This window comes from Eurosta solidaginis, chromosome 5 (genome assembly GCF_040869045.1).
Source record: "Eurosta solidaginis isolate ZX-2024a chromosome 5, ASM4086904v1, whole genome shotgun sequence".
Lineage (NCBI taxonomy): Eukaryota > Metazoa > Arthropoda > Insecta > Diptera > Tephritidae > Eurosta > Eurosta solidaginis.
In genome coordinates this window covers 256,604,323-256,632,156 of record NC_090323.1, presented here as the reverse complement: position 1 = coordinate 256,632,156, position 27,834 = coordinate 256,604,323, and the positions used below count along the sequence as shown (strand labels likewise).

Here is a 27,834-nt window from a genome sequence, read left to right as displayed (position 1 = left end):
TCGCTTCTCTACTTATTAATCATCTAATAGTAAATAAGACCCCGTTAAAAATACCAAGATATCAAGTTTAGTCAAGACTCAAAAAATAAATGCACTTAAAAGCTCTGTCGCGCTAAATCTAAAACGAAAAGAATATAGGGCCTCTGGAATGAATACAGAAATCATATAGCAAAGCAAAAAGTTATTTCCAATAAGAGTTTATAAGCATAAATTAGAGTTACAATAGTAAGAATTCTGTAACCTCATTTGCGCCTAAAACCACCCTATAATAAAGTGGCATGCCAACATAAATCAGATCAGCTGGGCCGCAACAAACAGCTGAGCAAGCTTCAACAGCCAAGAGCAATTCACTGCAGTCACGAATAAACATTGTGTGGCGGATGCCTTTAAGCTAACTATTTTTTTGTCGCAATTTTAAGGTGATGAGGGGTTTGTTGCTTTGCGTTATTTCTTTTCTTCAGCTTTGACTCCGGACTTTGACCAATGCGCATGCACTTAGGGGCTATTGATTGGTCTTTATGTACAACGTGAAAATGTGGAGGCGAAGTTGTCCATCAACTGTGACAGAACTAAACGAGTTCTCGCAGTTCTATTTTTTCGATGATCAATCGGCTGCACGATCACCTACCACCTACTCCCAGAGAAGGGCCGCTGCAAAGATAAAGCCTAAACTTTAGTAGCTATTGCGTCGTCACCGATGCTCTCATTCTTTGGGCTCCACGTCTGGTACGCGCTCCGTCGTATCGGTGCCGCTGGTGGTCGCCGCGGCACTCCTACTCATTTCTGTTACTACCATTGGCCGTCCGCACCGTTGCTCAGTTGTTGCCAACCCTTCCTCCCAGCCAATCAGAAAAGGCAAAGAAATGTCAACTGAAACCAACATCAACAAAAAAACTACTTTGCAATGGCATTCGACACAAACCTAACGATTGCTCCCCTATCTGCTTGTTAATGTTGAAAATAGTTCTTGGCCTGGTAGGAATATAAGTTGTACCGGACGTGACTGCAGTGCGATTACTACACTGTTTGCGAGGATCAATTCAAGAAAGCTCAGCTAACATTCCAGCACTACGTGCTCCAGATCTAGCAATCTTCATAACAAGACCAGAAAAAAAACTGTTTTCATAAAATTTTTGATATATATAGCAACAGGTCGTCAGGACACGAATTTTACTCTCTCCATGATTATAGTTTAGGTTTCTTTTTCTAACAGCCCTTAATTTACTAATCTGTTCTCTAGCAAGAAGCTAAATGGTCTTTGCTGCTTTTTTAGATAAGAAAAGATATAAAAGAACCAAATAGGTTTGGAGATTTGAGTAAGCTTTCACTAAAACGTATCTCACTTTTTCTATAACCCAACTGTGAATTCTAGCTGAATGAAATGAAACCCAAACGACTTATCTACCTTCTAAACCTAATCTTACAAACCACATATTAAAAAGTCTATGACCTTGTTGTGAGCTGGAATAAATATTTTATGATCAGATTTTCCTTTGAAATTCTACGCGTTTCTACGCTTTCTTGTCTTCTTCAGGGACTCCATTTTCATAGAATTCCAACTAAGCTAAGAACGGACTTCACCTTCACTTTCTTATTCAAACAGCTGTTTAGGAAATGGAGTTGTAGGATAGCACTTGTGGCTGAATGAAATCAGTCTCAATTGACTTACGAACCTGCTTAAAGTAAGTTTTGCAAAACGACATGTGAAAGAGATTATGATCTTTGAACTTTTCTAATTATTGATACTACGGCCTGGAAATTATATGTATGGTAAAATGTTCCTTTCCCCATCTAGCGTGTTTCGGTATTTTACGTCATCTTCAAGGGATTCTATTTTCAGGGTATTTGAACTAAGTTAAGAATGGAATTCGCCTTCACGTGCACATTCAAAAGGTTTTCTAGCAATGACGAAATTTTGCTTTTTATGTTCAACCTCGTAAGCTTCAAACCAAATTTGTAAAAATACGCTTTATGTTGATTACAATGCATACAAGAGCAGTAAAATTTGAATTCCAGAACTTTAAAATTTGTTTAAAATAACAAAAAAAAAAAAAAAAAAAATTGGAAAAACTTTGTAATTAAAAAGTTTCATTACTTATTTTGAATTTTTTTACTGCTTGTTATGCCTCACAATCACTCACAATAGCCTCTACCCCATAACCATATGTACTTATATGATTGTCTCAAATTTCATACTTACTTGAGCGAATATGTGTTGGTTGCATCTTGACGCACAACTAACGGTCGCTGACTAGCCGATGTGGCCGGACCACCACCTCTACCACTACCACCACCGCTGCCACCACCACCACCACCATCGCCAATACCTTGCTGTACATTGCCATTAGCATTGCTGTGATCTTGTGTGGGTGTAGCCGGTGATGAGGTGGACGTTTGGCCGGGCTTCTTTTTTAATGCCGACTTAAGAGGAACAGCATTTGGCTTTGGCTCTTTGGCTGGAATTTCCTCAATGCGCTGTGTATCGACATGATTGGGATGTAATGGTTGTTGTTGCTGCCGCAACTGGAACATATATTCTTCATCCGAATCTAATTGATCATCGTCAGGTTCATGATCTACGAAGAAGAGTAAGTTTATTATTTATCACGCACACATACATACATACGTGAGCAAATATCTTGTTTTTAAATCAATAAAAAATACTTCTACAAGCATTTGATGGCGACTAACAACTGTTGAGAAATGTTAATGTTTTTTGCTATTTATGAAAATATATGAGTTTAATTTATGAGTTAGAAATATAGGAAACATAAATAAGACAGCGGTAATATACTAAACATAATGCTCAAGCAATTCAATTTCGTGAAAATAAAAAAGGACTGACAAAAGTTAGCCGAAAGATTTCCTCAAAATGTTATTCAAATCAATTTTATTCAACCTCGTTTACCCGTGCCAAATCCTGTTTTCTTTGGTAGACGAAGCAAAGGCGACCCCAGGTTCCTCAGGAATGGAAGGTCTAGAAGGTTCAAAGCTGTCATAACAAATCGTTGCCGAGATTGTCTGGCTAGTACACTAATTTGCAACGGACCATCAACATCAATAAAACTCTAAAAATATTCGAAGAGTATCCTTGTCGCTACAAGAAAAAAGGTGCTACTTATAAGAATAATGTTCTGAAGACCTAAAAGGTTCAAAGTGGTGATTCCAAATCGTTCACGAGATTCTCAGATGGTGCTTTTTTCCGAAAAGTAAAGAATCAATACCGGGAAAAGGACCATCACCATTGATAAAACTCCCCCAAGCCTTCAGGGAGTCTACTTATCGCTACAAAAAGAAGAACGAGATATGTATTTGAGTTAATTTCTGAAGACCTAGCAGGTTCAGCGTGGTCATATCAAATAGTCCCCGAGGTAGTTGGCTAGTACTTTAATACTTCTACTTTCTATCGGATTATTATCAGTCAAAGAACCGTCAGTATCGGTAGAACTACCTCAAAACTTTGGGATTCTCCCTTAACGCTGTAAGAAGTAGAACAATGTATACATTTTCGAAATGAATTGAATTGAATTGCGATTTCCTGAATATGAGTTATTTTCTGAAATTTAGAAATTCAGAACCTAAATTGCAAGTAATCGAATATGATTTTTCAAGTATAAATTTCAATTCTCTGAATTTAGAATGGAAGTGTGGAACATGATGTGACGTTTTCTAAATATAAATTGAAATAACCTGAAAACTCAACTTGAATTGCAAGCTTTCGCGTATCGATTGCGGCTTTTTCAATGTGAACCGCAGTTTAAAAAAATAAATGTAAGGCGCGACAACCTCCGAAGCCGAGCTTCTCTTTCCATTTGCGTCGTGCTCCTTTTAATTTTCCCTACAAATTGGCTGGACGGGATATAGATGAGTTTTCATTGAGAGCATTTTATGGCAGAAATACACTCGGTGTGATTGCCAAACACTACCGAGGGGCGACCAGGCTACAATTTTCTTCTAATTGAAAAAATTTGTTTCTTAAGTTTTGATGTTGCTTTGTACAGGGCGTGAACCCAGGATCTTCGGTGTTGAGGGCGAAGCATGCTACCATCCTATCACGGCGACGGAAGTTTGCAGAGTATACATTTGGAGTTCGGAGCTTGAATTGAAATTTTCGCATATCAAACGCCGTTATCTGAATGTAAAATGGAAATTCTGAATTCGACATCAAGTTGTAATTTCCTTAAATCAGTATTTGAATTTAGGTTTTTTGAATTTGAATTGCGAATTTTTGAATACGACTGCAGTTTTCGGAATTTAAATTAACACTTCTTAACTTGAATTATTATTTTTCGAATATGAATTGTTTATTTCTGAACTAAAGTTGCATGTTTTCTGACCGTGCACTGCAATTTTCAGAATATGAGTTGCTCTTAATTAGACATCTAGAATTTGAAAAAATATTTTCCTTTCTAGAGCGACGCATATCAATTCGGAACTCTATGTTCATTATCATTCGTCCCATATTAGTTTCTTAAAGTATAAACAACCAACGTTGTGCTCTCTTTTACCTATATGATGAAATAAAAGTCACACAGCTAAGCGAATTTTGTCAGCGGGTTAGTGGCTTAGAATATACCCGCGGTGGGTATGCCTGTCGTAAGATATTCAAGGGTTTGTATATCGCAATTCTTTCAGGTTGCCAGCGTAATATATAGCTTCTCCAAACCCAATTGTCAACCTCACCTATACGTGGCGCATCCTGTTACATTAACAACCGATGTTCTGGAGACCCCGAACTCTTCATGGATCTAGGGGGTGGGAGGGCGGTATGACCAAGAATGTCGCATGTGACCATAACAAATCGTTCTCGAGATGGTCGGGCTTGGTACCGGAACGTACCGGATCTGCATCCGGCGAAGGACCATCAACATCGAAAACACTCCCCAAGACCTTCGGGGACAACAACTTTTGTCAATCCCCCCATAAAAACATAAATACACGGGTTTAATAAAATCGTTAAGTGCAGGGATAAACGTGCATAACAATTATATAAGACCATCGTTAACACTTTAGCATTAAAAAACTTTACGATAATATTTTAGAAGATACTTGAAATAAAAATTCTTGCAGAACGAACATAAAAAAGTCAAAAGGATGCTAATAATAATAAACTTAAAAATGTTTTTATAGCAAGGAGTAAAATATAAACGGATACAGTCAAAACATAGAAACAATGATGAACATCAAAGCCAATGAGATTTAATGTAAAGAGAAAATTGTTAAATAAAAAAAATAGTTTTCAGCTTTTAAATTAAAAACGGGAAAAAAAGTAACATTAAAACAATTTTATCAAGATTACAGCAACAGATGCTGCAGTTAAAAAAAAAAGTTGCCAAGAAAAAAGTTCAATAGATTTTCTTGCTTTATTTGCGCGCTTCTGTCAAATGGACATATTTCGTGTAGCCATCAATCAATATGCTCTACTCCGATTTTCGTATTAGTGGAATGCGCTAAACTTGTTGAATGAAGTCAAATCACGTTCCAATCATTATTTTGTAGAAATATTTTCATTTTGTATAAGTTTGCATGCATTCATTCATTCAAATCATACCATCATAATCATAATCCTGATAGCCTTGATCATTCATAGCACCTGGCCCATGTGGACGTCCGGCAATCAATGTTGGACTCGGTGTTGAGAACATGGGCGGCGGTGGGATTGGACCAATTTCCGATACTGGTATGGGTGGTTCTGGCAATTCGGAGAGTAAAACATTACCACCACCTCCACCACCACCGCCATGTGAATTTGTCATCTTACCATCGGTTGATGTGCTGTAGGGTGGTGGTGTGCTACCGGGTGGGCCGCCAATAACATTATTCACTGTTGAGCCACCATCTGGATCTGTGTGAGAATGAAATGGAAAAAAGAAGAACAAGAACAATTTGGATATTAGGCGAAAGGGAAATGAATGGCTTGTGAACTACATACATACATATGTACAATTTTGTATACAAATGTATTTTAAGTGTACGTCTAAATAATATTTATAGCGTAATATACATAAATTTACAAATACAATAAAAGCAGGTAAATATATACAAATAAATAGCAATTCCATACCTAGCCCTACAAGTTGCAAGTGCCCTGAATGTAATGCCAAAGAATTTAGCTGCTATATACACAGACATTTTATTCGGTTATTTTGCTACTTAAAAGATATTCAGGCAATAATGCCTGCAGAAGGCAAGAAAGTAATAACTTGGAATGCTGGCCATCAAGGAGAATACATTTCTTACACCATCTTTTAGCCAGGGTAATATCCAAGTTACACTTTAAAGGTAGCAATATGTTAATAGTGCAAGCAATTTACATAATTTGATTGGACTGTATACATTAGACAGGTTCGAAAAAAAAGTTTAAAAACACCGCTGCCAAAATCGTTGAGAAAAATATTTGACTTTTTTTGATCCATGCAAATGTAGCCCACATTTCTATTTCATTTTTAAATGGTTATTTGACACCCGATTTTGAAAATTGGTACACCAATATTTTGGTCATAAGAAGCTCTATATTTTCCTTTTGATATCGTTTTTATCTTCAAGGTTGCTTTTCCATAGTTTTGTCTGCTTAAAGAATTAAAACTCCTTAAAGTATGCTACCCTTTTTATAAAACTAATGAAAAAACGCCCATGTGATAACATCTGGAGAGCTCAAAAGGACCAAGAGCTTTTAAAGTCCCAAGTAATCGCTTATCAATGTTAATCCGATGTCAAGTGCTTACTAAATTAATGTTAAATTAGAGGTAACTTTACCAGAAAGAAAAAAATGCAGGATAATTGAGTAGAGCTTCGTCGGCTTCTTATCGGTAACAACTAATACCGATAACTTATTGTTTTATTATTAGCAAATATAGTACGTCGATTACACACCCATAACAAACCTGTACTTTTCCATCCATTCCTTCCTTTTGCTTACCTGCCTTTCGCTCATATGAACTTTACTATATGTTACAATAAATGAGGACTGTAGACTCATGACGGGTATTCGGACTGCACACTGCCTTCTGGCGTCACATGCCTTTAAATTAGGCTTGGTCAGCGATAGAAGATGTAGGCAGTGCGGGTTGGAGGAGGAAACGATCGAGCACGTTCTGCGCCCCTGGTCTGCGCTTGCCAGGCTAAGACTCCAGCTAATAGGAGTGATACAGCTGTCAGATGAGGAAGCAGCAAGTGGCTTAAGTCCTTGTAGTATTTGCCAAGAGGGCGGAGTTATTTTATAACATAGGTCCTGGGTTTTGACAGGGTTTTTCAGTTTGGTCGTTAAAACAAACTTCTGGTAACACTACGAACTCATTCAGTCTATGTGAGGTCCTCATGGACCGGCCAGTTCAACCTAACCTAACCTAAGTGACTACACTTACGCTTACATTCAGGATTCGCCGATACCGTGAGCGAATATTTTTACATAAACTCTCTTGAACGATCCCCTACCTTTCTTCCTTTTACATGAATATTTATTTTTTTGTTGAATGTAAGTCCCAATTATAATACATGTATTCACTCCTCCTATTACACTCTTCTTTTTCTCTCTCCTCTCTCCTTCCGATCCAGCCAACTATTTCACGGACTTCCCTTGCTTCACCTATCCCTCTTTTTGTTACTTTCCTTATACTTTGATCTAATTTTCCCCACTATTTCTACGTCTACATTTGACTCTCTTATCAATCTCCCTCTCTCTTTACTTTTCATTATTATTATTAGTTGTCCTTCTCACTCTATTTCTTCCTTTCCCTTTTTCTCCATACATTTTAAGCCAAATACGCTTTTCGAATAAATCGGAATAAATGTGCTATATTTAAATTTAGCCAAAAATCTGTCTACAGCTGCGAGCACAAAAATATCAGCGATAATTTTCCTCATCACTTGAAAGTTTCTTTTTATTTTCGATGGTTAAAAAAAAAATCTATAGAGCTATGCAAACTAGTCTTTTTTGCGGTTTCGAACAAATTCTAAAATTCGGTAAATTTTTACGACAATCTCGCATTGCGCATTTAGAGTTTTGAGAATTTTTTTGAGTATGCAGTTCTATAGCCCAATTAAGTTTTGTCTAATAACAAGTTATAGGTTTCTCGAAATTCACATTGATTTTTGGCAGCTTTTTTCTTCGAATAATGTTTTAGATTTTCTTCCATACGAAGTGCGCATGCTTTATTTTTAGCAAACAGTGACCACGGGTTATTTAAAATTTTGGATTATCTTTAAAATTAAGTTAGTGATTCACACATATTTAAATAAGGTTTAATTTGCATTTGTATGCTTGTACGATAATTAGTAACACTAGCGGGAATAGGGTGATAATAACAAAAACTACACACCAACATCTAAATTATATTCTAGCGCATGAATGTGCCGCTAGCTATATGAAAAAGAATGTATTTAAGCATTTATTTATGCGAACCAATGAATCCAAATGGAAACACAATATTTCTCAATTACAAAAACAAAAGCATAGAAAACTTACAATGCTCGTCGCGATAGCCAATATTCACACGACGTGACACTTTGTTGGTGCCAAGCGTTTTGGGACGTTCCATTTTGGAATTTTGTAAATGAGAGCCGCCGTCATGCCGATCAAGATTGCCACCACCAGATGGTGGTAATATTGAACTTTGAGCTGATGGCTGAATGGTATGAGGTGAAGGTATTGAGCCATTACTAATGTGTGGTACATCAGTCTTGTCTGTTTTGGGATCTGTTGAGATGAAACAAAAATACAAAATGAAACAAAACATAAGTTGTATCGTGAGAAACAATATGTGAACGAAATTATAGATTTTAAGTGAAAGTGCTTATGCTCAAAAATCTGCTCCTGCTTAAAAGAGCTTAGACTAATTAAGAAGGCTTTGATTGCAGCGAAAAAATAAGTGGTGGAACCCGTGTGATACGTGAGAGCTTCAGCGACTTTGACTCATAAAATGACAGAGAAGCTAGCCGAAGGAAGACACAATTCGGCATTGAACAGTTGAGCGGCGACACACTCATCACGACTACATGAAACTTCTACTTCATAGCCTCAGGATGTCGAGCTTATGTCATTTATAAAAAAACTGTGTGAGGAGGCTTACTAAAGTTTACGGATATCTTTTCCACTGAGGAAGCTTTCTAAAATTTACGCATTTCTTTTTTGCTGCTATCTTATATACCATCAGCGAAAAATGACACTGAAGATGGCACAACAACAAAACTGGTTTGTTGGTAACCTCGCAGCGTCGAACCTAAGTAATTTCTGTTAATACTGGCTGCGAAGGCTTTCTAAATTTTGCTGATATCGCATCAGCTCCATTCTGAGCGCTCAAAATTCAGCTCCTTACTGGGAATACACTTACTTTCTTAGCACTTAGCGTCAGCTCCTCCCTGGCTATCTGGCCGTAGCATCCTACTGGGAATATTTCATTTCTAATACTTCAATTAGAGTCATGAAATTAAATTCCCTAACGACCACGATAATTTTTGGGCGAAATTAAGCGAAGGCGAGAGGTGCACATGATCGACCAAGCAGGAAAGGCGTGGGTTCAAGCGCGGGCTGTAAAGTGTCGAAGATTATGTGCAGGTCTTACAACCTTAGACTAATAAAGTTGCTTTTATCATTAAAAAGAGATGACTGTAGACTCATGACGGGTATTCTGACTGGACACTGCCTTCTGGCGTCACATGCCTTTAAATTGGGCTTGGTCAGTGATAGCAGATGTAGGAAGTGGGGCTGGAGGAGGAAATGATCGAGCACGTTCTGTGCTCTTGCCCTGCGCTTGCCAGGCGAAGACTCCAGCTATTAGGAGTGATACAGCTGTCAGATATAGAAGCAGCAAGTGGCTTAAATCCTAGGAAGCTTCTAGTATTTGCCAAGAGGACGGAGTTATTTTATAACATAGGTCCTGGTTTTTGATAGGGTTTTTCAGTTTGGTCGTTAAAACAAACTTCTGGTAACACTACTGACTTATTCAGTCTATGTGAGGTCCTCATGGAATGGCCAGTTCAATCTAACCTAACCTAACGATAATTTCAATTTCCAATAGGCTATGTCTACGATGCGAAAATTATCGTTTATTTTAAACGACTCTCAAACGGACAATGAGAATGAAATTCGTTATTGTTTCATATCGCGCACCTAGATCAAAATACCGCCGGGTTTCTCAATTCAACTGTATAAAAATTACATTGGCGTATATGGGCGAGGCAGACAGTTTTTAGCGTGTTCTAAATAGTGCGATTTTTTGAGTTGGCCACTGTCTTGATCTAGGCGTGCGATATACTGAATCTGTTTCGGACGTGAAGCTGACAATGTGTTATTTTATTCTGCTACGCGTTTTGGTACACCTTGCACCTTCTTCAGGGAAACATAACAAAGAACAAATAAAATATAATAATGAGTAAAAATACACTTAGTACTATTTTCAAAGCATTTCATATCTGGTTCCCTGCAAATATAGTCAGGCCCTTTGATTAATAAGTTTTAAAGCATATCACGATGTAGGAATTAAAAAAAGTTGAAAATGTGTTTCTTATTAGAAGTTAAAAAAAAATATAACAAAAACCAATATATATGATATATGAATAATACATGGAACTATTCCTAATTTTTTCTTAAAAGGGTGCGAGTTTCAGATCTGATCGTAGCAAGATAAGTTCATGACTTCTTCGAAAGAATTGTGCCCCAAATGTATACCTTTACAACAATTTATCATTTATTGAAATCAATGATCACCCGGGCTGAAGGGCATACACGGTTTGAACTTTTCTGAGTGAAACGCTGTATTGCATGTGAATTGTTCTAAGTAATACCTCCCTGAGGAAGTGCAAAATGTACCTAAGCGCGTGTTTTGCTTCCATTAGATATCCAATAATTATCACACTATTATACTCTATTCCCTAATTTTTTTCTTATTTACTATCATATGTTCTTTCGCTATGATTCACTTGAAAGCTGTATGTAAAAAATAATATCTGACATATGTGTGTTTGTTGGTTTGCAACCCGTCAGAGCTGTTAATTTAATAGAGTAATATTTAATCTCATTCAGCGTGTTAAATGTGTGCGCTTCAGCTGGGCAATAAAGCAATTACCTTGCGGTTTTGCAATAAAGTCAACTTCAAATACCTACATAAATCCATGCATATATACAGTTGCGAACACGAAAATAGCAGCGGCAATTTTTATCAAATCAATTCAATTAAACTCTTGTTTCTTTTATTTTCGATAATTTAAGAAAAAAATTCCTTGACTTTTCTATCTGAAATTATGCAAACCAAACTCCAGAACGTTTTCGAAAAATTCGAAAATTCTAGAGAATTTTACAAAAATTTGGAATATTTTTCTTTAGAGTTTTAAAAATTTTTTTTTGAGTTTTAGTCTAACAAAGTACTAGTTATAGATATCTAAAAATTCGCATTGACTTAAGACAATTTTTTACCGAAGGGTATGTCAGACATCCGTCCATATAAAAAGGAAAGCTATGTGATGCAATGAGAACTTTGAGGGACCTATTATTCGCTTTTCGTTCGATCAAAATTGATTGGGCTACAAAACTGTGTACTGACAAAATTCAGAAAAATTCTAAATAAAAAGTTCGAAATTTTCGAACCTTTTCCAAAACATTTTCTAAATTGGTTTGCATAGCTTCAGTTACATAATTCTCTGAAGTTTTCTCATTTGAAATTTTCGAAATTTGATAAAAGCTGTCACTGCTATTTTCGTGTTTGCTGCTGTACATACAAACAAAAACATGCGGAACTATAACGACATTACAGCGGTTTAACCACACATCCTTGTGGCTACGAAACACAGACAACCAAATATCAATTCAAGTGAAGATTTTAAATTACATTTTCAAAACTAAACGAGAGATTTTTATTTTATTCCCTTTTGCGGTCATGTTTCGTTTAAGGTATAATCCAGCTTATGTATAAATTACTCGCGTATACTGCATATTAATTTTATATAATATCAGAGCAAAGAGGTCATTTTCATATCAAAGCGAAAATTTGATGAGAACGAACACAAGCGGAAAATTCTAACTGGGTAAGGTGAGAAAAGACAAATTTTTTTTTCCTGTCGGCAAGCACTCGACACACCATACATACACTTACATACATACGTTCATACTGAGGATTACGTTTCCTGAGCCGGGAATTACAAATAAGTATATGGATAAGTTGATATCATTGGCCTGAACTCCCGCGCCGTTAGTTCTGCTTACTTCGAACTGGAAATAGAAGCGGCAAAGATGCGTTTGATCGTGAATGAGACCAAAACGAAGTACCTGCTGTCATCGAGCAAACAGCCAGCGCATATGCGCCTTGGCAGCCATAACATCGAAATAGTATAAGACTTCGTTTATTTGGGAACCAGCATTAACACTAACAACAACATCAGCTCAGAAATCCAGCGAAGAATCACTCTTGCCAATAAATGCTACTTTGGACTAGGTAGACAATTGAAAAGTAAGGTTCTCTAGGCAAGTCATAGTACTAATCATGGACCATGACAACACCAGATGAAGCGGCTCTGGGAGTGTTCGAGCGAAAAGTTCTTCGAAATATTTATGGACCTCTACGTGTTGGAGATGGCGAGTACCGAAGAAGATTTATAGATGAGCTTTACGCAGACATCAAATGCGAATAAAAGACGACGCTCCGGCTAAGAAAGTGTTTCTAATGGAGCCCGCGTATGGAAGCTGAGCAAGAGGGTGGCCTCCACTTCGCTGGAAGGACCGAGCGAAGAAGCGACTGGCGCGCATTGCTGGACGGTTAAGCGCCAATTAAGTAAATAATGCGGAATCCTACAACATTTGTATCTTTCTGTTTATCTTTTGCCACATACACACACACATTTGTTTATATGTATATCTACATATCTTAAATGGTTTATGACGGTCACAAAAAGATTTATTATTGTATTGCAATGACATTTATGACACACAAGGAGCTGCAGTTGGTTAATAAAATTCGCTGTAATTCTTGTATTCTATCATTTATTCATTCACTCATTCTGCTATGTGACCACAACATAATTTAAATGTGTTGAATGAAAAGTTTGTGTGGGATAAAACTGATGGTTAAGTTGGTGGGTGTTAATAATAGAAATGGTATTATTGGTTGTGGTTACAATCTACACAGCATGAGTAATATCAAAGCGACATGTACATTAGACTGGGTAGGTGGCAATACGAGATACAAAATTTGCAAATTACCATCCCTAACTTCGAAGCTTACAATTAGAGGGTCTCGCAACAAAATTTTGTTATTTTGTTTCTTCTTTCTCAATACAGCAGAAATATTTTTTTTTTACTAAAACTGGGCTATTTGACATCCGAATTTGAGATTCCATTCTAACGGCCTTTCGAACTTTGAAGTCGTTTTGACGTTGTTCTTTTTGTATAGTTTGGAGAAATGAGAAGTATAATTTTAGATGCTACTTTGAGAGAAAATATAGAGCTTCTTAGGACCAAAATGATAGAGTATTAACAATAAAGGAAACCAACTTTTTCCCGATACGCCAGTTTCAAATCAAGGAGCGATTTTTTCTTCCCAGTGTAGTGTAGCTTAAGGTGAATAAAGCTAAGTCTGTGAAAAAACCCGCCAACCAAATTTAAATCTCTTTTATTAACGTCCTTTTCCTTCACATACTGATGACACTGTTAGTTCAAAACATACTTTGGAGAATAGATAAGCGAACATAGATGAAATCATTCCCACACAAGCCTTGTAGTTTCTGTTGTAGCAGTACTTCGCCCTTCTAAATTGACAGATTAAGTAAGTAGGGCTATAATAGCTTTTGGTCAGGTGATATCCAAATCATACAGAGAGGTAGCACTGCCTGACCTTGACTGAGCTTTCACCCATTATTCTTTCTTTTAATAGCCTACCAAATAGTACATTTCAATTATACATACAATTGAGCGATGGATGTCCTGTAAAACACAATTTTGGTATTATCGGCATTGTGCTCCATCCAAACGAATCTGAATAAATATGTATTACTCATACGCCCGGTGGCCTTAACAGAAACTGCGAATATGAATGAACATAATTGGCTTAGGATTCTTAGAAGTTAGAAAGCTTTGACTATCAATGAGCACGACCAATCAATTACGCGCAAACATATACATAACATAAGCCCAATTCTAAACGAAAATTCCGTGCGAGTTTTTTCCCTTCTCCCATTCCTCGTATTCTAAATAAAAATTCCTTGTGAGTTTTTTCACTTCTCCCTTTCCTCCTATTCTGAACAATGTTCGAAAAAGCGGAAACCGGTTATGGGAGAAAAGTAGGTATTATGAATGTGAGGGAGAGGGAGATTTCTCTGCCATTTCATAGGAGTTTTTTCACTAGTTAAATTAAAGGGAATGTATCAAAATAGTTAAAGGAAAATGGTTATTTTAAGACAGAAAACTTATTTGTACAAATTTGTGCTAAAATATGTAATTACATTCTACCACAATATTCTCACTGTTAATACAACAACAACAACAACAATATTCTTTATTTTCTGTCGAAAAATATATCATAAGCAACGGAAGAGCTCTTCGCATATTTGATGCAGCCATCCAGAAATTGCGCAAGGATTTTTTAAGAAGGCTTAAATAGATTTAGGCATATGGCGAAAGGCGAACTCAGCTCGACTTGGCCGCCAGAAAATTGCTTTGCAGAATGAATGCAGGCAACTCCGGCGAATTTGTGTTATCCCGCCGGTATTCTTCTTATGCTCCTCTGTGATGTTGCTGTGGCACCAATTCATTACTCATTTCAGTGAATACCACATGAAATGCAATAATGTGCATTGTTTATACCTTATTTCTTAATTTCAAACAAATTGGCAACAATAATTAAACTTCAAAATTTTTTAAACAAAATAAGAAACGCGGAACGAAATTTCAATTGACAAAACAGCTGATTTCGAAAATTCGAAATTCCTATTCCCCAATTATTCTTCTCCCTAGGAGAAAAGAATTTGTGGAATTTTTCCGCGGGAATAAAAAAATCCGCGAGAATATTTAGAATTGGTCTGAATATCTTTAAAGATGAGTACGGGTACGTATACGTAACACAATTTTTTTTTATTATTTTGTATAAGAGTTACGTACAGCAGCGAAAACAAAAATAGCAGTGGAAATTTATATAAAATTTCATTATTTTAATTCTTTCTTTTTTATTTTTTAAAATTTAAAAAGAAACGTTTATGAATCTTGTAGCTAGAACTATGAAAATCCATTTCAAAAAAGTTTTTGAAAAGTTCAAAAAATCAAAAAACGTTACAAAACTTTCGAACTTTTTATTTAGATTCTTCCGAATTATTTTAAGTAAGCAGTTTTGTAGCCCAATCGATTTTAGTCTGCGAAAGTACAAATAAGAGGTCTTTCAAAAGTCGCATTCATTTTTTAAAAGTAATTTTCTCAAATTCTCCTCGATTTTTTTAGCGTGTGATGGTAGCGTGCTCCGCCTACCACACCGTATGCTTTGGGTTCACACCCCGGGCAAAAAATCAAGAAGAGCACGAAGCAAATTGGAAGAGAAGCTCGGCCTTAGATATCTTCGGAGGTTATGCCTTGTATTTATATGTAAATAAATTGGGGCTTTTAGAAGCCATCAATCGAGGACTATCAATGGAATTCGTAAAATTCAATTCTATTACCCAAATTGTCTAAATAAATTTACATCATTCAAATGCTACACAGTCAAAAGGACAAATTGACACTTTTTAAGCGACGATGAGCATTCAATTGCAGCGGTCAAAAAAACAGCAAGTCCATCCTAAATACCAGTCAAATTGTTTAGAGAGACTGAAAAAAAAAATGCAAAAGCAATCAATCTAGTGACAAAAAAAAAAAATAAAAGATTTAAGGAAATAAAAATGGTTCGATATCCAACAGAAAGAAGAATGAAGAACTAATCAAAAATGTAAATTTAAATTCACTGTAAAAGGTAAACCTAAAATTGCAAGACTTTACTTCTCTCGCAGCCATGGCAGTCAAATGTCTGCAATGTCTTTAGTACTTACAAAAAACTTGTGAATAATTTATTTGTGTGGTACGTAAATTTGGTTTAAATGTTTATGCAATGCATTTAGAATTCAACGTAAATTCCATAAATTGTCATTTGACTATTTAAATTTACATATCCTAATAAAGAATGCTGTTTTTTTAATAATACCTAAATAATATGCGCGGGCTCTTTTCTTAGAATTCCCCAAAACATCAAACACACTGCGAGAGTATGAGTGTATGTTTCTTCATAAGAATGCATATAAATGACTTTTTCGTTTTTAGTCAAAAACTCATATGCATACATTCCTTTATTTTTTGCTCATTTTCAATTCATAAAATTTTTTTTTGCTGCTACCCATTGTTGCTACTGTTGACATATTTCTAGTTTGACCTACGTCGGCGCGCTTTATTGTCGCTTGAAGAATTCAGTTTATATGGCAAATTGGTTCCAAGATCTTCGCTTGTCCGCAGTTGTAGTTAAATGATTAAATATACGGAGCATGAAAATAGAAAAATCTAATAAAAATGTAAATTTGCCTTTTTCATTGAGCACGCGCGAGTTTAAATGCTTTTGGGAAATTTTCGCTCCTTTTTTGTTAAATTCATTGCTACCTTGACTGTTTCGAGACATAATGCTTAAAAGGGGAATTGTTGATTTTACAGACAATTTAAAAATATGCTAGCTTTTTGCTTTTTATAATAAGATTAGCTTCTTAACTAGTTAATTAGTTCTTTGATGGATCGGGCGCTTCGGGATATTCATACCTGGGCATCTAATGTCGGGTTGAAAGTCAATGCGGAGAAGACGGATATGGTCTTGTTTACAAAGAGGTACAAGGTCCCAAATTGGACCAGGCCTAAGTTAGGGGGAGATTAACGACCGCAACCAGGCTCGGTGCTTCGGGGCAGCTTGAGTGCCGACCATATGGCCATAGTAGTATAGCGCCATCAATCACAAGACGAACATACTACCTGATTCCCTATCTGCGCTTCGAGGGAGATCTTAAGGCCACAATAGAGGTGGACGGTTGGCGCAAGGGTGCGCAAATGGCGGACGAGGCGATACATGTGTACACCGATGGTTCCAAAGTAGTGGAAGGAGTAGGGTCTGCGGTATACTGCGCTGATCCGGAAATAAGCAGATCCTACAGGCTGCCGGATTACTGTAGCGTTTTCCAAGCGGAAATATTAGCCGTAACCAAAGCAGTAGAACCCCTGGAAGAGAATAGCTTAAGCTGGAACCGTGTAACTTTATATTGACAGTCAAGCAGCAATTAAGGCAATAATTTAGAGTGTAAGCAGTCTCTGGAGAGAATCGGGACAGGGAGAAGCATACATCTATATTGGGTCCCAGGGCATATGGGAATAGATGGGAATGAAAAAGCGGACGAACTAGCTAAAAAGGGCGCATCCTTTGAAGCTGGCTCCATAGACGTCCCAATTAGATTGGGCGAGATTAAGCGAAGGCGAGAGGTGCACATGATCGACCAAGCGGGAAAGGCGTGGGTTCAAGCGCGGGGCTGTAAAGTGTCGAAGATTATGTGTAGGTCTTACAACCTTAGACTAACACAGTTGCTTCTATCATTAAAAATAGAGGACTGTAGACTCATGACGGGTATTCTGACTGGAAACTGTCTTCTGGCTTCACATGCCTTTAAATTAGGCTTGGTCAGTGATAGCAGATGTAGGAAGTGCGGGTTGGAGGAGGAAACGATCGAGCACGTTCTGTGCTCGTGCCTTGCACTTGCCATGCTAAGACTCCAGCAGCAGAAGCAGCAAGTCCTAGGAAGTTCCTAGTATTTGCCAAGAGGACGGAGTTATTTTATAACATAGGTCCTGGTTTTTGATAGGGTTTTTCAGTTTGGTCGTTAAAACAAACTTCTGGTAACACTACGGACTCAATCAGTCTATGTGAGGTCCTCATGGACCGGTCAGTTCAACCTAACCTAACCTAACCTAGCTTCTTAAATTGTCTCGTTTTGGGGTACATAGCAATGTGTGGGTGAATTTTTGCATGCAGTAAAGCGCTGTAGTAAGGCTGAGGGCAGAGTGCTTGCTATAAGCTATGCTAGGGCTGAGGTGAACTTTTTTTTCATATATTTTGCAACTTTTAGAATTTTTTATAAGAAATCAATATTAAATTTATAAAATAAATAGCAATTGATTGTCACATTTTTCACAAAAGGCAAACAAACAGCGAGCGAAAATTTCACAATAAGGATTTAAACGTTCTCTTTTTCATTATACACCACATGTCCCCTGATCCTGTTATATTATTAAAACTTTTGTTACTTTAAATAATTCTCATTATAAACAATCCCAGCCCTGTTAACAAAATTTTCTCATTCACAAAAAAATCTCTCTTTTGTTATCTGAGCAAAGCAGTATTCGAGATATCATCTAAATGTTACGCATACGCCAGGGTGAACTTTTTATATCATTGTTGCTACAGGCATTGTTGCTATACCCCTGCGAGTATGAAAATATCAGCAAATTTTATCAGGTATTTTGCTTTATTTCATTAACGTAAAATAAAAAAAAAATATTATGAGTTGCATTTGAATACTATGTGAGACCATTTAAAAAAAAATGTTCGAAAAATTCGAAAGTGAAACCTTCCCACGTTTTATTTAGAGCTTTATGAAACTTTTTCAGCAAGCAGTTTTACAGTAAAATTATAACAAGCATCCGAAATTTACCCAAAATCCAGAGCCTTAATAAAATCCTCCAATCTCTTGCCGACAGCACTTGGGGAAAAGAAAAAGAGACACTCATCACCACTTACAAAGCAATTGGCCGGCCGCTTGTATTCTACGCATCCCCAATATAGTCACCGAGCCTAAGGGATACTCACTGAATGAAACTACAGGTCAAAACGCCGCTCTCAGAACTGTTACAGGTTTTCTTCTTATGTCCCCAGAACACTACTAACCACTGTGAGAATACTGTCCATAAGGGAGAGAAATGAAATGATGAAAAAACGGTTTCGGCTGAATACCCAGAAACCTGGCCATCCCAACAGGTTGAAGACGCTCAGCCTCCCAGGCTGTTAAGAAATCATCTCCGCAAGCATTATGAGGAAATACGGCGCCTGAGAACTCAGCCGTATGTAGAAAAAAAGCACAAAACGGTCCTCACAGATATCCACCAAAACTCGTCGGAGCTCTGCGCCAGGAATTGCCCGAACTCCGTTCTTAAAAGAAAAATGATCAGAAAATTTTCAAAATTGAAAACTTGTTAGAAACTAAGAAAATGAAATCCGATCCCCCGAAAATTTTAGAAGTTTTTAAGAATTTTCATGAATATTTTAAAAGTTCTAATTAAAATTTATAGGAGCTTTTTTAGTTGGACAAAATAAAAGTTTTCAATCTCTCACAACTTACATTGATTTTTGAAAATTTGTTTTCAGGTGGTATTGTAGATTTTCATCGTAGTGCTCTTCTCAAAAATATTGCCAAAGCTCAACTTGAATTTTGAGATGTTATTATTTGATGTTTAAAATCACATACACAAAAAATTTAAAAAAATTCTAAATAAAAATTGAAACTTTAAGAAATATTTTTAAAAACTTTAAAAATTTGTTCGAATATGGTTTCGAATTTACTTCGCAGAACTTGTATTATGCAAATTATTAGGTTTTTTTTGTCTTCAGGACCACTTTTTTTTTAGAAAATAAATTGTGTAATGAAAACTACGCACAGCCATTTCGAACAGTTTTCGAAAAAAATCGATCTTTTTTCAAGTCTTATTTGGATCTTAGAAGCATTAAAGTTTTATTCATAATTTTTCTTCAATTTTTGAGTGTGTGGTTTTGTAGTCCAGTTAATTCTAGTCTTACAAGATATAAGTTCGCAGTCTCTCAAAACTCAGTTTATTTTTGAATTTTTTTAAATGGTTGTAAAATTTTAGTTGTAGATTTTCTTCCAAACACCCTTGGAAAAAAATTAAAAAAAAAAAAAAATCGATGAGTTTGGACAGACCTCATCATTTTCGAACCATATTGGGAATTACTTCCGGAACTTCTGGAAAATTTTCGTGGTTAGATTCGGTATATATGACGATTGTTTTAAAAACTATTGTCTGAAAGTTTTCGAAATATATAGGGATGTCTTTCAAGATCATATTGTGAGCGATTTCGGATAATTTCGGTAATGTCTTCAGAACCATTTCTGGCCCGTTTTCAAATTATTTCAGAACTATTGGAAACTCGAAAAATCATTGCCAATTTCGATTTTATAGTAAAACCAAAATAAAAAAGAAAAAACCATCAATCCATTTATCAATATCCTGTATAACAAAAAAGTATTGATGCCTTTTCAGAATGATAATTTTTTACCAATAGTAATTATTTGCGTTCTCTAATTGAAGATCATACGTCTCCTCATTTTTCAAATTGTTAGATGTTTTTTACCTAAATCCATGCCTTCAATCAACTAAAAAAGTTTTATTATAATATCGGCAGTAGCTTAAAGTAAATCCAACAACTTTTTTTGCAAACACATTTGGCAATATTTATTGAGTCATCTGCCGAATTCATGATTTGCTCTGTGTGTTATATCTGCAGTGGATTTAAAACAAACAAACAAACAATTGAGGATTATGCCATGCCAAATATAGACATTTTTCAAAGCTGTGGAAAATTAAAAAAAAATCCTACTGCAAACCTAGATTACTAATATTGTGGTGTCTACCGCCGCAGGGCGAAAATAGATGAACCAGAGACGCCTTATGAAATGCCTATGTAAAATCACCCCCTGATTCGGAAAATCAAGGTTATTTTTAGTTCTATGGTAACGTTTTTGAAATATTTACGAATAACGGTTTTTCAAAAAAAAAAAAAAAAAAAAAAAAAAAAAAAAAAAAAATGGGTCCACTTAATCATATATAACTCAAGAACGAATTAAGCAATTCGAAAACGGTTTGAAGCTTTCAAAAGGTAATAATAATTTGCTATAAACTGTGCATACAACACTTTTTGCTAGACCCTGCAGATAACAAACAATCATTACGGATTTTTTCAATTTTTTTGTAGCAATATAAAAATATTTGTACTTTGCGAGGAAGGATCTCGAAACCTTTTTATTTTTTTGCAGATATTTTTTTCTCTCTAAGCTCTGTTTTAGTACAAAAAAAAAAAAAAATTAGCTTTCATTCAACAAAATCGACGGACTAATACAAAAGTTATAAGCATTCAAGTAAATATATCCATTTAATACTTAAGTACCCTACTGGTACATATGTGTTAGTATTCGTATATGGCAAATGGTCTAGCATCATTGTATTTTTACACAAAACGCCAAAAAATTATACGGCTATGCATTTGCTACCTCATGGCAAATAACTGCGCAACATCATAAATCGTAATTTATTTTCTCAATTTTGAATAGCATATAACCAACTGTCAAAACAAAAGAGAATGTGGAAAGTTATTTTGTTCAGGATCCGTAGCTTTCATTTGCTATAGCAACACTAAATACACAAAATTCTGAACTCCCTTATTGTGTTTATGCGATGATACAAAAAATGTGACGTTAGTCACTTGACTTTTGCGGGGACAATGACAATTTCACCAAAAACACGTTACCAGATTGAAAAATATTACGAATTTTTCAAATCTTGGTGGATTTCATATTAACGGATACAACTCAATTACGTTCATAGTTATTTTAAATAAAAAAGAAAAAAGAAAAAAAAAAAAAAATGAGCAGCATGCCGCATATTTAAATGCAATTTTTATGAAATTGAATGGTGATAAATTTGCTACCAGTCCACATTTTTCATTTATTGTATAATTCAAGCGTAGCGCTTGAGGAGGGAATTGTTAAACAATTTTTTAGGGAGAACATTGCCCTGTAGCTCTGCAGGTTAGCCACTAGTTATGAGTGTTCTTTTGCCCGTTGTACCAGGGGGCAATCCTCGCCTATACACATTCTGTGCCCTTTTAGCATTGACATAGATGAAGCGTCCCACAAACGTAACAAATTAAACACCTACCACTCACTGCAGACTGTGGAGGTACACGTTTTCTCAACATGCCTTATGAAATATCCACTGTAGAGGCCATACCAGAACAACAGAATTTTTCGTGCATTTTTTTTTTTCTGTCTAGGCGTCAAGCTGCCATAAAGATATGAGTCACTAACCAAGGTTTGAGTAATTATCCACTATTTTTCAATAAAATTGCATGTTTTACTGTATTCGGAATAGATATGTATGCACATAAATCGTCCTAAAGCATATTATTATTGTCTCAGATGACCATTGCGTTTTCATCCTGAAGCAAATTTCCATCCCGAAAAACCACAATTTCGCCTTAAACAGTAACGGTATGGCAACACTTCTAGAAAAACAACAAACATTATGAAACTTCAAAAATCTCCAAATAAGTAAAAAAAATTTGAGTGGAACTCAATACCATGATTTATGCCAAGATAGTAAACAACACAAAAAGTTATACCCAAACAGAAAATATTTTCCTAGTGCTTCTCTTGGGATTATGATTTCATTTCATTTCTAATGACGTGCAGATGTTCATCCATCATACTGGCGACCGATAAACACATCCAATTATTTATTTGTCAACTGTCTTATTCCCGATTGAGTGATTATATTTCAGTAACTCCTCGTAAATTATTTTCAATAAAATATACATAAATAAAGCAATCGATTGAGAGTTAAGACAAAATGTTTCGATTGAATAAATTTATAAATCTGGACATGTTAAGAAGGGCCAAGAGCATACTTTTAGGCGTAATAGTGTTAAGCACGAAGTGAAGCAATTTAACATTTTAAGCTTCTAAGAATTTCACCTTTATTGCCAGCTATTCGCCTGTTGTTAAAATTAAATTTCATTTACTAGCACTTTATTTGGCAGGGATCGTTCGGTGATCTGTCACTTACAGCGCCACTTAGCGTTGATTGGAGATGGTGAAAACGGCCGTTAGTGTGTGTGTGTGTATAGTCCAGTGATGCTATTGGATAATTTTCAACAAAAGTAGTTTTCTTTTGTAACTCCGCTAACAAAGGAATTTTGCAATAGTATTACATGAGTAGCTCAATTTAAGGCCAAAAATTGAGCAATCAAAAATCAATCAAGTTTTCAATCAACTAACACTTAAATTTAAGTTACAGAAATCATATTAACTATTCATCAATTTGCTTTGAAGTTTGTCTGTTTCAGACAGACCGTCCGCATGACAATGCAATCACAGTCAAGCTTAAGGGAAGAGAACTAATAACAAAATTTATAAGCCTTTAAGTGAAGAAACTGCAAAGAATATTGGTTTATTTGTTTGCGGTTATAGCCAGATTGAAAAACACTCATAAAAATTATAATACATATATATAATAATAAAAAAATATACGGCAAAATTAAGTTGAAATATCGGCTAACTAAAATATGCAAGTATCTACAGCAGCGAGCATAAAAACATCAATAATTTCATCAATTAAACTTTTCTTTTTCTTAATTGCGATAATTTAAGAGAAAACTTCTATGAGTAACTGAACTAAGCAAATCAATCGCAAAAAAGTTTTCGAAAATATTCGAGAAAGTTTTACAAAAATTTCGAACATTTTATTTGGAGCTCTCTGAATTTTTTTTTGAGTATGCAAATTTTTAGCCCAATCAATTTTAGTCTAACAAAGTACAAGTTATATGCCTCTCAAAATAAGCAATGATTTTTGTCTATAAAAGAAAAATAAAGCTTTGAGCGTTTTGTATGGAGGAAAATATGAAATACTCTCGGAAAAAAATTGTCTAAAATCTACACGAGTTTTAAGAGCCATATAACTTGTACTTTGTCAGGCTAAAATTGATTGGAATACAAAACTGCGCACTCAAAAAAATTCAGAAAACTAAATAAAAATTTTCGAAATTTCCGACAAAATTGTCGAACACGTTTTTGAGTTTTATTTGCAGAGTTTCAGTTACAAAATGCCTAGCAGTTTTTTTTTCGTAAATTATCCAAATTAAGGAAAGAAGAGTTTAATTGACGAAATATGATAACAATTTTTACTACTATTTTCGTTTTCGCTACTGTATATGCTACCAAAAAAAGAATAATAAAGAACTAACGCCCTCAAGAATTTCATCGCTTCTTCCTGTTTATTCCCTAAGCCAAAACATTTAAGCTGTACAAAAATAAATATCGCTTCAACGACCAACGTCATTAGTTGTTTTTTGTTTTTTTGTTTTTGGAAAGATTTACGTCAACGTTAATTGATGTCATATATACCTACTTGCAAACATACAAACCATATTTCAATAAACAACAGCGCAAAATCAAAAGCAATATACGAAAAATAAAAAAATTTTGAATATTTAAGAAATCGCCGCATTCGCGCATAGCAAGCACTCAATAAATAAATTTCAGATTCTTCATACGCACTGTTGGGCGCCAATAATTAGGCTCGCATCATTGAGTATTAAGAAAGAAATTTGAATCAATGAAAATATATATTTTCAACTCATTTAATTTGTATCGCAGAAATATTGTTAAACAAAAAAAAAAAAAAACAAAGATGCTAAACAAATAATGTAGATTAATACAGAAATTGGAATGAATTGAGGAAATAATGAAGAGCATTGGTAAAGGTGCTGACGCTAAAGAATTTTTATATACTTTGAAATGCGAAAAATTGCTTAGTGGATATTTCATAAAAACAGTGTATAAAAAAATAAAAAATTTAACAAAAAAAAAAAAAACAAAAAAAGGCAAAGGTAGAGCTACAAAAATAAAAACATGTGAATCAGTTTAGGTGCGCAAGATAAACAACATAGTATACCCAGATGTGGGCTTCATAGCGCAGTGATTTAACTAATACATTTTTTAGATAAATATATTAATAAAATGAAAATTTTCTCTCATACTAAATTCTAATGTTATACAATGAATGTGCTAAAATGGGATAAATTATTAGCAGTTTCCTGGATTTTTCGAAAATCAGTTTTTTCATTTTCGAAAATGTTTCGTTTGTTATTCCATTACCATTTCATGGTGTTTTCGACATCCTATTTTGAAATTAGCCAAAATTCACCCTGAAATAAAGCCGATGCTGTTCCATCGAAATAGTTTCGAAGATGGTATCCATAGTCGGGGTTCGAATTCAGTAGGTAGGAAGTGGTTCAAAAGTGACCTTGAAACAGTAGTCCGACCAATCACGCCGCAAAGATTCCTAAGTCATACATAAAATATCCTGGTGTCAGAGGAGCCCCAAAAATAACCCAAAGCAGCAAACTGAGTTTTAGTTTTCTATATTTATTTATTTATTTTTTTTAATCGAGTGAAAAATCCAGTCGGTTTTGCTTGGTGCTTCGAATTTTATTGCCAATGTAACAAATGACAATTAAAAATAAATTATTTTCAATAATTTACAAAAAATAGAAAAACACGAATAAATTCAAAATTTAATTTTCGCTGCATTTGCTGCAAAAGATAATATGGCTTTTTCGAAAATAGGCACATATTTAGTTAGGTGCAGCATCTATGAGTTGGATTCGGTCATGATGTCTTCCAAAAAACTTTGACATTATTTTCGTGAATATTTCAGCCCAGTAATATTTCGAAATAAATAAAAACATCTTCCATAAATATTTGGAAATGGTTTCGAAGTGAAATAATGTGGAAAATTACGAAAATAATAATTCTGAATTGAACTCATTTCATTATAGTTTTCTTCAATTTTCAAAAATATCTTCGGATTTTTTTGTAAAACTTCGGGACTATTACTATTTTATTTTCGAAAATTTTTTGGTATCAATTTGAATATATTCAAGTTAGTTTTGGTCATGACAATTTTTAATATTACTATTGCGAGTATAAAAAATATCTCGAAATGGTTTCGAACAAGGTTTTGAAGCGGTTTCAAAAATATTTCTGAAACAATGTAGAAAAGTAGGAAAGTAATTCCGAATGGGTCTTTGAGCTTTTCAAATGGTCACCATTTTTTAGCTGCTAGTTCGAAAACGGCCTTTGTCAGAATTTGATCTGAGGAATGTCCCATACCAAAATTTGATTCAAAAACCCTATATTAAACGAATTTCGAAATAGCGCGTAATGCTGTTGCCAAGACTCTCATGGATATATACTACTTAGGTAAACATTTTATTGTCAGTTTTGTACCACCTTAGTAAACTTGAAACGATTTCGATCACGCACTCAACGAACTTTTGGCACTGATCCAATTTTAGCAAATTCCTTAAACCGCCACAAGTAAAATAGGCAGAAAAAATGTTTTCTTAATAATAAAGGAAAAACAGGTATTGTCTTGAAATTGAAATGCCTTTCGTCTTTGGTTGTTACGTCACAAATGCCTGTAGCTGTCAAGTGGTAATAGCCAAATACGCAGCATAAAAATAAATAAAAATTTAGTAGCTAAATTTAATTTAATCAGACAAGTTCATTGTATGCATAGGTGTCTGCTTTATGTTAATACAGTCATTGTTGTCATATGCCGCAATAAATTGTAGTAGGTAAAATTATGTGTTATTAGAAAAGCAAGAAAACCCAGATACTTACAGTAGCGAGCACGAAAATAGCTTTGGCAGCTTTTAGCAAATTTCGTCAATTGAATCTTTCTGTTTTTATGTTCGATATTTTAGATAAAAAATTTGTAACTGATACTATGCAAACTAATCTCGAAAATCGATTTCGAAAAAATTCGGAATTTCGAGAAAATTTTCGAACATATTATTTAGAGTTTCCTGAGTTTTTGGAGTATACAGTTTTGCAGCTTATTAAATTTAAGCATAAAAAATTGAGAAAATTAAATACAAAATTCGAAATTTTCTTCAATTTTTTTCGAAAACCTCTGTGAGTTTTAGCTACAGAATTTTCATAGAAGTTTTTCTTAAATTATCGAAAATAAAAAAAAGAAAAATTCAATTAATGAAAAATTGGATTATTTTCATATTCGCTGCTGTACTTTTTATCGCCAAGTAATATCCGAAATTAATTTTTCTTTATGCTATATCAACAAACGTCCAATTGGAAAATTTGCATAAGTGATCAAATTAGTTGACATAATATAAACAAAATATAAGCATAATTGAAGAAAATATAATAAATATTTAATAAGTTTACAATTTATGTACGGGATAATATTAACAACATAAGCAATTTCTGTTGGACAATGAAAATATGCCCCAATTTATGATTATTATCGTTATATAAACAGGCATTTATTCAAAATTTCAATTAATTTTATATTTATGCATATTTCAAATCTATACATATTTACGCCCATTCAACTTATTAAATAAATGTTGATGATTTTATTGTATGTACGTATGAGTGCTTGATAAACTTTCATCCGTAATAAATCGCAATCGTTTCCATTTCGATCAAATTGAAGTCAAAACAATACTCCGACAATATTTGTATACAAGCAAATTAAATACAAATAAATGAATACTAGTAGATGTTATATAATTCGAAAATAAATTAAATTTTGCAGCGGAAGAGGTCAAGTGCTCGTGTAGTTAAAGTGCGTTTTTAATTCGTATTCTCATTATGTGCATTCAAATGGGAATTCATTTCCAGGTTTTACAAATAATTCGAAATTGATGGAAAATGTATACTTAAATTATTTTTTGAAACACGCAATTATACAAATATACATGTTAATTTCTTATGAGCTGCATACTTTTGGGCGGCTAAGGAAAACAAATATAATACCAATTGCACACAGAGGATTAATAAAATAATTAGTAAATTTTTCTACATTAAAGCCCTTATTGAACTCAATCTTGCATACGTCTAGGAGGCTGCTATCGATTTTACCTATTTCTTCTGTAAGCGTAATATTTTTTGGGGCTGCTGACAGATGTTCTCTAAATGAAGCAAGGTGCC

General features: G+C 34.7%; 1 protein-coding gene across 12 annotated transcripts in view; it reads right to left on the bottom strand.

Annotated features, from left to right (window-relative positions):
• LOC137253296 (phosphatase and actin regulator 1-like) overlaps nucleotides 1–27,834 on the bottom strand; it is a 763,209-nt gene that overhangs the window by 36,632 nt on the left and 698,743 nt on the right. For 11 of the 12 annotated variants that reach the window (XM_067789966.1, XM_067789968.1, XM_067789969.1 and 8 more), the window contains 3 exons: nucleotides 8,465–8,695; nucleotides 5,552–5,845; nucleotides 2,201–2,576 (listed from right to left, as the gene is read on the bottom strand). In XM_067789966.1, the coding sequence (XP_067646067.1) occupies nucleotides 2,201–2,576; nucleotides 5,552–5,845; nucleotides 8,465–8,695 (901 nt within the window). The remainder of the gene's footprint in view (nucleotides 1–2,200; nucleotides 2,577–5,551; nucleotides 5,846–8,464; nucleotides 8,696–27,834) is intronic. The other variant, XM_067789975.1, reaches the window with a different exon arrangement.